The 14,699-nt window shown below is 47.6% G+C and overlaps 1 protein-coding gene across 2 annotated transcripts in view; it reads left to right on the forward strand.

The window, feature by feature from the left end:
• Positions 1-14,699, forward strand: part of SPRED2 (sprouty related EVH1 domain containing 2) — a 117,444-nt gene that overhangs the window by 89,264 nt on the left and 13,481 nt on the right. For both annotated transcript variants that reach the window (XM_040993312.1, XM_040993313.1), the window contains exons 3-4: positions 2,383-2,551; positions 4,955-5,019. In XM_040993312.1, coding sequence (XP_040849246.1) covers positions 2,383-2,551; positions 4,955-5,019 — 234 coding nt within the window. The remainder of the gene's footprint in view (positions 1-2,382; positions 2,552-4,954; positions 5,020-14,699) is intronic.

The raw sequence follows: 14,699 nt of genomic DNA on the forward strand, positions 1-14,699 counted from the left end.
GCTTTCCCAGGCCACAAGCAGGGAGCTGGATGTGAAGTAGAACAGCCAGGATATGTACCGGCACCCATGTCAGATCCTGTCGTATGCAAGGCGCCAATTTAGCTACTGGGCCATCTCACCAGGTCTGATAAACTTTCAAAAGAAATTAAAAAATTTTTTAAAGTCATGCTAATTTAGGTAGGTCTTTATTCTTAACCTTTACTGAGTCTAAATCAACAAGAGACCATTGCTTTTTGTTTGTTTGTTTAAGGTTTATTTATTTTTATTGCAAAGTCAAATATACAGAGAGGAAGATCTTCCATCCGATGATTCACTCCCCAAGTGACCGAAACAGCCAGAGTTGAGCCAGTCCAAAGGCAGGAGTCCAGAGCCTCTTCCAGGTTTCCCATGCAGGTGCAGGGTCCCAAGGCTTCAGGCTGCTTTCCCAGGTCACAAACAGGGAGCTGGATGGAAAGCAGGGCTGCCGGGATTAGAACCTGCACCCATATGTGATCCTGGTGCGTTGAAGGCGAGGACTTTAGCCGCTAGGCCATCATGCCGGACCCAACAAGAAACCATTATATTAAATGCGGAACTTTGCTGAAGTATGAGCAAAGCTATGAGAACTTAGCAGAATCAGAGCAGTGTTTAGCAGCATCCCATGTCAAGGTGCCTGAAATTTGTCTTTAAAATTTTTTTTTTATTGCAAAATCAAATATACAGAGAGGAGGAGAGACAAAGAGGAAGATCTTCTGTCCACTCATTCCACTCCCCAAGTGACAGCAACAGCCAGAGTTGAGCCAATCTGAAGCCAGGAGCCAGGACTCTTCCAGGTCTCCCACACGGGTGCAGGGTCCTAAGGCTTTGGGCTGTCCTCGACTGCTTTCCCAGGCCACAAGCAGGGAGCTGGATAGGAAGTGCAGCTGCCAGGATGCGAACTGGCACCCATATGGGATCCTGGAATGTTCAAGGCAAGGACTTTAGCTGCTGAGCCCAAGGTGCCTGGATTTGATTTCCAGCTCTAGTTCCCAATTCTAGCTGCTTGCCAGTGCAGAAAATAATTAGGTTCCTGTCATCATATAGGGAAACCAGGATTAAATTATCAGCCCAGTTTTGAGAGATGAATTAGTGGATGGGAGCTTTCTGTCTCTACTTCATTGTCTATCTCTTTGATTGAAATAATTTAAACTCATAAGGTCCCTGATTTTCAATTCTATGAATATTACAGTGTCATGGTACTGCCATCACAGTTAACGTAAGGGTATACTTACTACTCACTGTCTCAATAGCTATCCTATTTACAGAATGATGGGACATAGTGATATCTTTGGTAATTAGCAAAATCATGAAGCTGTATGAATATTTACAGTATAGTTTGCTGCTACTGTTACAATTACAATTCTGCTTTTATTCTGTGGTATTGAATGAACCCTGATATTTTACCAACAGTGGCACTGTGCTAGTCACAGAGAGAGTTATGGTATATACTCCCTGAATCTTCATAGTCTAGTTAGAGAGATGAGACTAATGGCATGAAACTTTGAATAGAGAATAATAGGAAAGCAGGGACTAAGTTCGAAAGGTGACAAGAAGGACAGCTGAGCCATACAAGACTAGTATCTGATGGTGAAATGAGTGTTACTCCCTAATAATATCATGAATTCAGGGCATGTTCATACTCAAGAAGATCAAAGATCCTGGTCAAAAGAGTGTTTAAAAGGAGTGTTCATCTAGAGGTACAACACAGTAGCCTAAAAAGCTTATTTTGAAACTGGATTGTTAGAAATTAAGATGGCTCTAGCACTCCAATATAAGTTAATGGTTGCCCAGATCAGATCAGGGTGATTGCACATGAAATGAAGTTGACAGGAAAGATGTTGAAGGAAAAATGGAATGGACTTGGTGATGAATCATGTAGGGGCCAGGAAGCACAGAGGAGGGCAAGATGTCTTCAAGATTTCAAGCCAGCGGACGTGGACATGGTGGGGTTCGCATGGCTAGCTACGGGGAAGATAGAGAAAACCAGTGGCAGGAGATTTCCAGTTATTTGAATTGGAGATCCCACAGAGGACAGACTGAGAGCCATCGGTTTTAGGAAGGCAGTAACACAGGAACAGGCAAAGACAAACCCTGGGACTCGGCCCAGTACTCCCAGTCAGGGGCAGGAGGAGGAAGGAGTGAGATGAAGAGGAGGATCCCGAGGGGGGACAGCCCCACTGTAGGGCTCCCCAGAGCCAAGGGCAAAGTTCCACGATGGACGGTTCCCTCCCAGATGAGAGGGCAGCAAACATGGCTGGGGGTGGTGCTGTTAGGTGCTATCTGTGAGGGCCCATTAGACTCCTGTACGCAGACACCTTTGTGGCTGCTCCACAAGTAACCAACCTATGTGCTTCAATCCTGCAGGTGGTACTGGAATGCTATGTAAGAAAGGACTTGGTCTACACCAAAGCCAACCCAACGTTTCATCATTGGAAAGTCGATAATAGGAAATTTGGACTCACTTTCCAGAGCCCTGCTGATGCGCGAGCTTTTGACAGGGGAGTGAGGAAAGCAATCGAAGACCTTATAGAAGGTACTGGACTCTTACTGGGGCTGTGACAGCATCCCAGATTCTTTCACATCCCAGCTGGCTGCCAGCTTATGCTCATGGCTTACTTGAAGGCAGGGGTTTGGGGATCAGGTCAGTAGGTGCCAAAACTTGCAAAATATCTGAGGTCATTAGAGCAGCAAAATGGGGGAATGGAGCTGGGGTTTATGGTAGATTCTTGTTTTTTTTTTTAAAGAAAGAGAAGATTAGGGGCTCCCTCGCAAATGAAGTTTTGACCAATTTTACTTTGTTCTGTCTGTCGACAGCTGTTAAAAGATCTTGTCTTTTAGAAAGCTGTCTAGTCTGCCATGGCTCAGAAGCAGAGAAGGAATTCAGGCAAGCCCAGGATGTTCCAACACACACACACACACACACACACACACACACACACACACACACACACTCACGCATGCACGCCTGCTGCCCTCAGCTTTTCAGCACATGGCCTGCCACTGCCCAGGAAAGGGGCTATGACTCCTGCAGCTCCAGCTGGTGGTCAGTTTTCGTGGGAAGTGTGACTGGAGTCCATAGGTACAAGCCCGCAGTGTCTTCACTTCATACTCAGTTGTCAGATCAAAAGGTTAAAGATGGCGTAGCCAGAGCCAGATGGAGAAAAATTATTGTCATGACACGATAATATCATGACACGTTAATACCAAATTCAGAATTTGGATTTTAAGAAGTCATTTTCTTCATTTGTGAGAAGAGAGAAAAATAGGCCTTAAAGGAATTAAAAAAAAAAGGGGGGTCATGTAACAGCCATCAAAAGTAAGACCAGTCTAGCTGGAATGTGAATATTTATAGCCATGAGATGGCCAAAAAGACCTCAGTGGCAAGTTCTGGTTTTTTTTTTTTTAATGATTTATTTATATTTATCAGAAAAGCAGATTCACAGAAAGATCTTCCATCTGCTGTTTCACTCCCCAAGTGGCCACGACAACTGGAGCTGAGCCAATCTGAGGCCAAGAGCTTGGAGCCTTTTCTAGGTCTCCCATGAGGGTTCAGGGTCCCAAGGCTTTTTGGGCTGTCCTCGACTGTTTTTCCAGGCCATAAGTAGGGAGCTAGATGGCAAATGGAGCAGCCAGGGCATGAACTAACGCCCATATGGGATCCTGGTGCACGCAAGGCGAAGTTTAGCCACTGAACCATCGCATTAGACCCTGAAATATAGTTTTTAAACATAGCTTTTCAATGTTTAGATAAAATCACTCCCGTGTTGCTGATAAAAATTTGCTGTTCATGTACTTAATCACCAAAGTCATACATAAAATTTGATGGTCCTACTTTTGATGATTTCCTCTGTAAACAGTTGTCTAACTTCTTTCTCAAGCTTGCTTGAACATTGATTGACTAGAATAATTGAGAAAGTAGAGGAAACCCTGCACATTAATAGGCTTGCAGAGAGACTTGTGGGATTATTAAAGACTCATGCATTCAACTTGAAGGCCAGAGCACAGAAAGAGAGAGGGAAAGAACAAAGAGACATCTTTCGTCCACTGACTCACCCCTGAAATGGCTGCAGTGGCTGGAGCTGAGCCTGTCTGAAGCTGGGAGCCAGGAGCTTCCTCCTGGTCCCCCAGGTGGTGCAGGAGCCCAAAATGTACATTTGAAAACACCTGGCCACAAGAAAGAGAAAGAAGAGGGAATGTATTTTACTTTTCACATCTCCTTCACTCATGTAAGCTTAAATATGGCTTTGTTTTGAAGAGTTAGGGTGATTGACACATTAGGGCATGCTCATAGGGAGGAAAGCAAGCGATTTGCAGTTCATTCCAGGATGAAGTTTGCTGGATTTTCCAACAAGGAAAGTTTACTGATGCTCTGGTGATGCGAGAGAATGTCCCTTTCATAATTATCCTTGTACAAAGTCACTCCTGCACTCTAGCGTTTAGAGCATGGCATCCAAATTCAGAATGGGGTTGATTGCACAGCTAATTCCTCAGAACTCGATGCTGGCCCCTGGGAAGCCTCCAGCTGGGAGGGAATCCAGTCACACAGGGACACATTGGCAGCTCTAACGTGGGCCTTCCCAGCTCGGTGCTTTCTCTGTGGAGGCGGGGCATGATACATGCCCCTCGAAGGAGGGCACCAGCTCACGCTTCTCCTTCCCTGTGGTGTCTCCTGTGTGCCTCTTCCCCGCTGGCCAGTGTCATAGCTGGTGGCACTGACAGAGAACACAGCAGCAGGCTGAGGCAGTTTAAGGAGCACCCTGGCAAGTGCCATTCAAGAAAGTTAAGCTAACAGCACTGCCTTCCCAAATCACTTCTTTCTGCTGGTGATGCACATGGGAGAGGAATGGAATGTGGTTTTATTAAAACACATTTTTAAATAACGGGATTTGACTTAACCCCTTTGGAAACACTTTTTATTGCATCTTTGTCTTCTTAGGCTCCACGACTTCATCTTCCACCATCCATAACGAAGCCGAGCTTGGTGACGATGATGTTTTTACAGTAAGTTGCTTTTGTGCTTTTCTTTCCAGATGGATTCATAAGTAACCAAAGACAGGCTGCGTTGAAGAGCAGGAGAGTTTGTACCTGGCACTTGCTGCTGCTGCTGCTGTTTGTCATCAGTTAGGTCTTTGTCTTGTCACAGTTTTTCTTTTCTTATGTTATAAACATTTATTTGAAAGAGTTAGAGACAGAAACAGGTATCGTCCATTTACTGACTCACTCCCTAAATAGCTACAGTGGTGAGAGCTGGGCTGGGCTGGGCTGGGCTGGGCGAGGCAGAAGCCAGGAACTTCATCAAGGTCACCCCCTGGGTGCATAGGCCCAAGTCCTTGGGCCATCTTTCACTGCCTTCCCAGGCACATAAGCAGGAGCTAGGTGAGAAGCGGAACAGCCAGGACTCAAACTGGCACTCAAATGGGATGCCAGCGTTGCAGGTGGCAGTTAACTGGCTGTCCCACAACACTGGCCCTTTGTTTTTGCTGTGCTGTGTTTGCTCGTCTTTGTCACATTGCAGTGGTGATGTCCACCACGCAGCACGACGATGTCCTGGACCCGTCAAACGTTCTGTCAGAATCTTCTGTTGGGGCGTGTACTGCGGCCAGCTGTCGGGACACCCACCTGCGCCACGGGCCTCCCTGGGTTTGCAGCTTGGCTATGCTTAGAATCCAGGCCCTACTAACACAGAGTCTGCAAGGAGGCAATGATGACTCAGTGTAGTTGGCTCCCTGGCTGCCAGCTCTGGACCCCTGGCTGCTGTAGAGATTTGGACAGTGCAACATTGGATAGGCATTCTCTCTGTCTCTCTCAACCTCTCAAATAAATAAATCAATAATCCACTGTTAAATTTAGGGTGGCCAGCTGCCCCGTTTGCTGGGGACTGTCCCAGTTTTAACACCACAGTCCCTAATCCTGAGAAACATCTCAATCCCAGAACCACCGGGACAGTTGGTCACCCTTCTTGGATTCTCCTGTTAACACACATCCTGGCATTGGAATGGGGAAAGCCTGAGGTGTGCCCTCCCTGGTGAGTAATTTAACATCTGATAAGAAAGGCCTGAAGCCCAGTTGAGGTTAGGCCCAAGTGTGCTGGGCCCGGAGAGGGCTTAGATGTTTTGACACAGGCTAAGTTAATGGGATGGAACGGGCGACAAAATGATTTCTCGGTTTGCTTCTCCATTTAAATCCTGTGCTTCTAGAAGTTAATTAACAAATAGCTCATTGCCTGCCTGCTGTGTGCTCACAGCAGCAAGTGTCGCCAGGCAGCATTTTCCAGAGCAGGGCTGTGATTCACAGTCAGAGCCATTGTGCTCTATGACCCAAGACACTCGCAAATCAAGATACCCGAAACCAAAAACGCTCTGTGTTCTGAGATCTTTTTTCCATTTCTTTTTTTTTTTTTAAGATTTATTTTTATTATTATTTTTTTTATTGGAAAGGCAAATATACAGAGAGGAGAGACAGAGAGGAAGATCTTCCGTCTGATGATTCACTCCCCAAGTGAGTGCAACGGCCGATGCTATGCCGATCTGAAGCCAGGAGCCTCTTCCGGGTCTCCCACGCGGGTGCAGGGTCCCAAAGCTTTGGGCCGTCCTCGACTGCCTTCCCGGGCCACAGGCAGGGAGCTGGAAGGGAAGCGGGGCTGCTGGGATAGAACCGGCGCCCATATGGGATCCCGGGCGTGCAAGGCGAGGAGCTTAACCACTTGCGCCACCGCGCTGGGCCCTTTTCCATTTCTTTAAAATACTTTTTAAATTTAATTTGAAAGGCAGAGTCACATGGTAGTGGGGAAAGAGGCAGAAGTCTTCCATTTGCTGGTTCCCTTTATTATGGCCAGTGCTGGGCCAGAACAAAACCAGGAGATAGGACTTTTGTTTGGGTGCAGGTGCCCAAGCACTAGGACCACCATGTGCTTTTCCAGGCTCGTCAGCAGGGAGATGGATCAGAAGTGGAGCACTAAGAAATGGCCACACATCACCAGCCACTCTGTTTTATTTTTTATCAAAAAACTTTCCACACACAGGAAAATTCAGTGACTGCCTGGATACCTAACAAATGCAACAGTCACATTTTGCACTTTGCTTCACTTCTGCACATGTGGTTACTTACACACTCGGAAGTCTGCATATACACACATACTCTTTCTCAACTGTCTGTAAGTTCATCTCCTGTAATACTTTATGCATATATCCTAAAAAGGAGGCGCTCACAGAGGGATCTGGGAGCAGTGGAACTGCTCAGCAGTACTGAAGTGATGAGTGCACGTCATTGTACTTTCGTGCATGAGCTCTGAGGGGTCGGGAGCCCGTGGGTAGTGATGACGTATCTGTGCGGCTCCATTGGTTATAATCAGCTTGGGGATGGATCGGTGGGATGTTTGAATACCTCCCACTCTATAGAAAATAAAACTTAATAAAACTTTTGCTTTTTTTTTTTTTTAAGATGTATTTATTTGTTGGAAAGTCAGATATACAGAGAGGAGGAGAGACAGAGAGGAAGATCTTCCGTCTGATGATCTACTCCCCAAGTGAGCTCAACTGCCGATGCGATGCTGATCCGAAGCCAGGATCCAGGAACTTCTTCCGGGTATCCCACAGGGGTGCAGGGTCCCAAAGCTTTGGGCCGTCCTTGACTGCTTTCCCAGGCCACAAGCAGGGAGCTGGATGGGAAGTGGCGCTGCCGGGATTAGAACTGGCGCCCATATGGGATCCCTGCACGTTCAAGGTGAGGACTTTAGCCGCTAGGCCACGCCGCCAGGCCCAATAAAACTTTTCTTAAAAAAATAATAAGGCTTTCTATGCTGCCATAATACTGTTAACCTTCCCTAAGAAAATTAATAATGGACCAGCAAGTTAAGCCTCCCCCTGTGGTGCCAGCATCCCACATGGACAGTAGTTCAAGTCTTGGCTGCTCCACTTCCAATCCAGATCCTTTGGTGTCTGCACCCACACAGGAGACTGGGATGGAGCAAGATCTCGCTTGCTTTCTCTCCCTCTCTAACTCTGCCTTTGAGTGAGATTAAATAAATTTCATATATAAAATTAATAGAAATTTCATACTGTTCTGTCGTAGTTCCATAGTTCTCTTCATGGTGTATTTTATGAGCTAGTTTCTATTTCCTGTTTGAAAAGACTAGTTGTCATCCACTGCTTACCTTGAGCAGTCGTGCAGAGACATGGCTTGAGCCCTTGAGGATGCGCTAAGTGATTTGCAGAGATGAGCTTTGATGCACTAGAGGCTTCAGGAGCAGGCCAGACCCGGCTAAGCGCTCTGCACCACGCGGGATAGGGAAGGAATATGAAGTCAGTTTGGGCCTCCCCAAGAGGGGAGGCTTGAGCAGACCCTAGGGCAGCTGAAGAATGGGGAGCCCCTGGAGTGAGGGCAGATGTAAAGGTGTTGGGAGGGATAAACCGCCTGCACTCTGCACCTCCCATCCTGTAGGCAGAGCAGGGTACAAGAGTTTGAGGAGCTCATCTGCTCATTTGTCTTTCCTTGGAGCGGCTGTTGTGCTGGGGCTCGGAACAGGCTCCCCACGCACAGGCGCGGGCTCAGAGCAGAGCCTCTCGGCAGTTGGCATGTTGCTTACATCTGTTCTTCTGTCACGTTTTGGGAGACAAACAGCAGGCAGGTCAAAAGGTGGCTTCCTGTGCTGCCCCCTGCAGCTGCTTCCCAGCTACCTGCCAGGAATGATTTACAGGACCCGGGAAAGGGCTGAGACAGGGGGCTGACCGAGGCTGAATCCCCCCCGGTTCTGTCTTCACAGCCAACAGGGCATCTACAGGCTCCTCTGGCTGCCCGGGAGAAGGTGTAGAAACAGCCCTCGGCTTCCAGATGGTCTGAGACTTCCTGGAAGAAACGCTGCACAAAATGAATTGCATTCCTCCAAGGCACTGCCGTGCACAATCCGTTGCCGTCCTGTGCTCCCTTTGTGTACAAACAATAGCACTTCCCTTCCCCAAGAACAGCCTGGTCATCAGGCCATCAAGCAGGAGATGCGTAGCCCACGGACCCTGTGGAAAAGCGAGGGGGAGACGTCAAGTGCTGAGGAAGTGACTGCGGTAACTTGTGGCAGCTATGACTTCTCCCATCCTGTGGTGTCTGAAAGCTTCTGCCACGTTGGTAGGACAGATGTTGAGAACCGAAAGCTCACTTAGCATAGAAGAGGTGTGAGTAGCAGCAGGCCCTTGTGACAACTCTCGGTGAGCCAGAATTCTATCCCTAAGGAGCTTGGCGTGGCTAAGTGAAAGCTTTGTGGTTGTAGCCAGTGTGGCCAGGAGCGCATGTGTTCAGTTTGTCCTGCAGGTTGCTCCCTGTTTGAGCAGGTTCCTTGGGGCTAAGAGGATGACAGGATGTTGTGGTCAGTAACTGGATGCACAAGATAATGTACTCACTGGGGAATTAAGTCAGGAGGAAGGGGCACGCCCAACGCCCCGGAGTACTCACACTTGAATCACTCACCCATGGGGTCATTCCCGAGTACTCGGACAAGAGATGATCATGATGACGACAATGGTGCCGCCACCCTGTGGCATTCCTGGCAGTGTTCCACCTGGATACCTATCCTATGCCAGGTGCCACTCCGCAGCCTTCCTTCCCACTTCCCAGACCCAGCCCAGGCCACTGCCAGAAGCTCCTGGGTCAGAAGCTGCTCCAGCTTTCTGATTTTAGCTCTGTTTGTTCCTCTTATGTTTCCTCCCTTCCCCATTTAAAGTTGTTCTCTTTCTCCTTTAGCCTAAAGTAGTTCAGATGCTTACGTTCTATATCAGGGCGCCTAGTTCAGAACTCAGCGCTGGCCCTGGCATGCAGCTAAGGCAGATCCCAGGAGGCAGGAGTAATGGTTGCCACACGTGGGCCCCTTCCCCACGCACAGAAAAGCCAAATTGAGCTCCTGGCTCCTGGCTTCAGTACCAGCCTTTGTGGGCATTTGGAGAATGAATCAGCAGATGGGAACTAGCACATTCTTTTTCTCATTCATTCTCTCTCAAATGATTAACAAAATAAAGATCCTAGGGCCGATTCTGTAGCACAGCAGGGAAGGCTGCAACGTGTAGCACCGGCATCCCATGCGGGCTCCACCAATTCATATCCCAGCTGCTGCACTTCTCATCCAGCTCCCTGCTAATGGCCTGGGAAAGCAACACAAGATGGCCCAAGTGTCTGGACGCCTCCTGTCCATATGAGAGACCTGTCAGAGGCTCCTGGCTCCTGGCTCCTGTCTGGCTCAGCCCTGTTTCCTGGCAGCTATCTGAGAAGCGAGTGAAAGAGCGTTCTCCTCTCCTTGGTATTTTTCCCTTTCTGTCTGTAAGTCCTGCAAATGAATCTTTAGAAAAATAATAAACAAAATCCTAGAGCCGTTTTTATTTCTCAGTGGCCACCTGAACACCTACCCTTTTTTTTGTTGTTTGTTCTCATGTCTTACTTGCTGACTGCATGAAGTTGTAACTGGGTTACAAACAGGCAACTTGTCATTGTAGACTCAAGAAACTGGGGGCAGGCTTGCTTGGTAGGTACGCAGTCAGTAGGTAATCTGTGGCCTGGGTATAGTAGGCAGTGTGCCTGCACTTTCCTAGTTTACTCACTGCCTTTCTTGTTCTCAAGAAATCTAGAGCTGGGTAGTTCTGAAGGCATCAGCATTTCATAGCAGGGGAGTCTGGGGGCATTGCCAAGGGGTCATCACGGTCTTTCTGGCTGTTCTCATTGTTCTCCTTCACTTCTGAGCAGAGAATTTTGTTTAAGATTTATTTATTTTTATTGGAAAGTCAGATACACAGAGAGGAGGAGAGACACAGAGGAAGATCTTCATCTGCTGGTTCACTCCCCAAGTAACTGCAACTGCCAGAGCTGAGCCGATCCAAAGCCAGGAGTTTCTTCCGGGTCTCCCACGTGGGTGCAGGGTCTCAAGGCTTTGGACCATCCTTAGCTGCTTTCCCAGGCCACAAGCAGGGAGCTGGAAGGAAAGTGGAGCAGTCAGGACACAAACCGACACTAAGATGGGATCCCCGTGTGTGCAAGGCAAGGACTTCAGCCACTAGGCAACCACTCCATGAGCGGAGAATTCTTGAGGGACTAAGTCTGCTCCTCTGTTGTCCTTTCAGCAGTTGCTAAGAGCAGTGCAGTTCCATGGGTAAACTGAGCTGGTTTGCTCCCTGACATAAGACTGACTTCCTCCCACATCTCCGTGGTAGAGGATTCTGAGGCTGGGAAGGCGGGTGAGGGTTAGAGTCAGCAAGGCGAGGCAGTGTCGCTGTGGAGTGCATGGGAGTGGAGAAGACAGGCGAGCTGTCGAGAACCAGAGTGGCTCCACAGTTTAGGGATGCTTGATGGGCAATTTTCTAAATTCCTGCTGGAAGGATTGGTCCATCGCAGCCTGTCGGCATAGTGACTGCTACGGAATTCCACAGTCATTTTGCAATGCTATTAGCATCTTCGCAGCTAGACAAGGCTGATCTCACTGCAGTCCTGGGGGACTGCAGCTGCGGTGCACGCAGACCTCTTGAGCAGCTAATCCACACTCCATGGTCAAGTGTGGCCGTTGCTTCAGCTGTCCTGGCCCACAGAGCCTGGGCCCTTGCTTGTAGACCAGGGATTAGAAAAATATTTGCCTCGTAGGAAGATTCTTGGGAGGGTGTGAAGCAGCCAAGTAATAGTAACTCTCTAAATAATATCTCAATCTGAAAAGCATTTTGAAATGCATTTTAAAATGGAGACAAGGATCAGGAGAAATTAGCCTCAGAACTAAAATTGGATTTTTTTTCTTTCTTTCTTTAAGATTTTTTTTTTTTAATTGGAAAGACAGATTTACAGAGAGAGACATTTTCCATCTGCTGGTTCACTCCCCAAATGGCCACAATGGCCAGAGCTGGGCTAGGAGCCAGGGGATTCCTCCAAGTCTCCCACGCAAGTCCAGGGTCCCAAGTACTTGAGCCATGCTGCACTGTCTTCCCAGGCCGTAAGCAGGGAGCTGGATGGGAAATGGAACAGCCAGGACACAAACTGGTGCCTATATGGAATGCTGGTGCTACAGCAGAGGACTTGGCTGGTTACACCACGGTGCTGGCCCTGCTCTTTGATTTTCTTAAGCACTACATGAGGTAAATTAAAAGATAAGCTTGTTTTGTTCCAAAAAAAACTTTGAACTGCAAGCACATGAGGGGTATTCAAAAACAAGTTCATAGAAAAATCATTCTGTGAAAAAAAATGTTTCATATTTTAACAAATGTATTCGAAAAACAAAGTGACACAGAGGAGAGAGAGATCTTCTCTCCACTGATTTATTCTTCAAGTGTCCGCAATAGTTGAGGCTGGGCCAGGCCAAAGTTGGAACCCATAATCCCATCCGGGCCCCTGACGTCAGTGGCAGGAACCCATGCACTGGAACCTTCCCAAGCACAATAGCAGGAAACTGGATTGAAAGTGGAGGAATGGGAACTTGAACCAGACACTGATTTGGAATGCAGGTATCCCAGACAGTGGCTTAACACACTGCACCGCAACACCTACCCGTAAACTTATCTTTTATTTCAGTCTTTCCACAAAGTACTTGAAGCACCCTTATACTTGCATTGTTTTCATTTTAAAAAAAGAAAAAGTAAGCTAAGAAGGAAGGAGGAGCTGAAGGACACCTTAGCCATCCAAACTGCACAGAGACTGTGAGCTAAGGCTCTAGGGGCCATTCAGTGGCCGTCACTATTTTCTCTGGCTTTCATTAGGAAACAGACAATGCACAAGAAAAACAGCATCACAGTAGGCTGGGGTGGCTGGCAGGAGCTGGCTGCAATGCTTGGCTTGCCAGGAAGTGGGGGAATTAGCCTTGCCAAGTCTTTAGAATGATAGGTCTTGGAATTGGGTGGAATTGTGAGTTCATCTTATGTAGCCTCCTTCCTTCTGGCAAGGGTGATCAGAATTTGCCTTATTTTGCAGTCACTGAAGCAGCTCCCGAGAGTCGGTCTTGCCTAAGGTCACTGGCTAGTTCCTGGTCGGGGAGCAGCCAGCACCATCTGCCGGCTTTGCCAGTTCACCACTGCTGAACTTCTTGATTGAATAATCACTTTCATGATATCTCAACTACTCTTGTTCAGACAACCTCCAAATCTAAGCGTTACATGATATGATTCTGTAGGAAAGAGACGAGGAAAGAGGATGCATGTGTGTCCGGTGCCCATGGAAACGTCTTCTGATAGACCCGGTGCCTATAGCAGCACTATATTGTACCTTGGAGAACACCAAAAGCCCTGATGCTATCACAGACAAAGCTTTGAGGATTTTCCTATCCTTCTAGGCTTTTCTCTGAGCAGAGCATTTTGTATGTGGACTTGAGCAGCCCTTCTCAACCAGGATTTGTAATTAAGTCATCAGGCATCCATTGTATGTATTCAGTTCTCTCCGGTTTGTTTAGAATGGTACCAGCTGTATGCCATCTTTATAGAATCAAGAAGAGTCACTTGCATGATTCTGTGTGGGACTTAATAGTTTCTCATAACCCAGTTGGCAAGGGCTGGTTTTGGGATTCTGTTGGCATTTCATCATCGCTTCCTTCTCCACTCAGCAAACATGCCCTCTTCTTTAGCAGTAACATAGACTTAGCCAGTTGCGTTTTGCCCAGACTAGAAAGCTTGATCTTTCCTCGTGCCCTGTGCTTGAACCCGTAACATCCTGTTTATCCCATGCTGAGCTTTATGACTCTGGCTATTCAGAGCAGTTGTCCCTAGTGGCTTCCCAGACCGCTCCCAGCCACTCCAGGTGTTTCTAAAACAGCCGGAGCCGGTGGTTGGATCCAGAGCGCTGAGGAGCCGTTTGTTTTTTCCCTAGATGGACTTTTGCGTATTTACAAGTTGTGCTTAGTTTCAGTTTTGGTTCAGTGGAAACAGCGAATTTGTTGAACTGTCAAGGATTCATTTACAGAACTGGAAGAATTCAAAATAATCCAGCACTTTCTTTTCCCTGAAGGGTTGCCCCGCCCCACCCCCCAGCTTACTCCAACAGACATTAAAGCAGAAGGCAAATCTACTGAATGTGCAGTGCATAGGGTTCATTCAGTGATGTTTGTTTGTTTGTTAATTTATCTGAAAGGCAAAATATCTGAGAGGGAGACGCAACAAGAAAGACCTATCTACTTATTTTAGAGACAGAAAACAGCTCTTTCTTGTTTTGCCTCACTCCTTGGATGCCTCAGATGGCTTGGGGCTGAGCCAGATTCGAAGCTGAGAGCCAGAAATTCAATCTGAATCTCCCCACCTGAGTGGTGGGACTAGGAACCCCGTTATTAGCCATCAGCGCTGTCTCCTAAGATCCAAGGGTGGCATGAACCTGGAAAAGGAAGAAGTGCTCTGAAGAGTGGAATCTGAGGAAAGACCTGGATGCTAAACTTGATTCTGTTATGGTATTAGTTTGTTGTGAACATGTTTGCTGTGAGTCTGTGTTCACTGGTTATACAAGAGGAAGGAGACTGAAGTGGGGGAGCCATCTTTGTCCTTGACATTTAGCACCACACTTCCAATTTTTTTATTCACCTGAGAGATACAGAGAAAGCATGCTCCATTCCCCCAAATGCCCACCATGGCCAGGGCTGGAGCAGGCCACAACCAAGAGCTGGGCATGCATTCTGGATGCCCCAGAGTGGATGGCAGAGAGCCAACTGCTTGAGTCATCTCCATCACCTCCCAGGCTGTATGTTAACAGGAAGC

The sequence above is a fragment of the Ochotona curzoniae genome, unplaced genomic scaffold (genome assembly GCF_017591425.1).
Source record: "Ochotona curzoniae isolate NIBS_2020 unplaced genomic scaffold, NIBS_Ocur_1.0 contig_883, whole genome shotgun sequence".
Taxonomy (NCBI): domain Eukaryota; kingdom Metazoa; phylum Chordata; class Mammalia; order Lagomorpha; family Ochotonidae; genus Ochotona; species Ochotona curzoniae.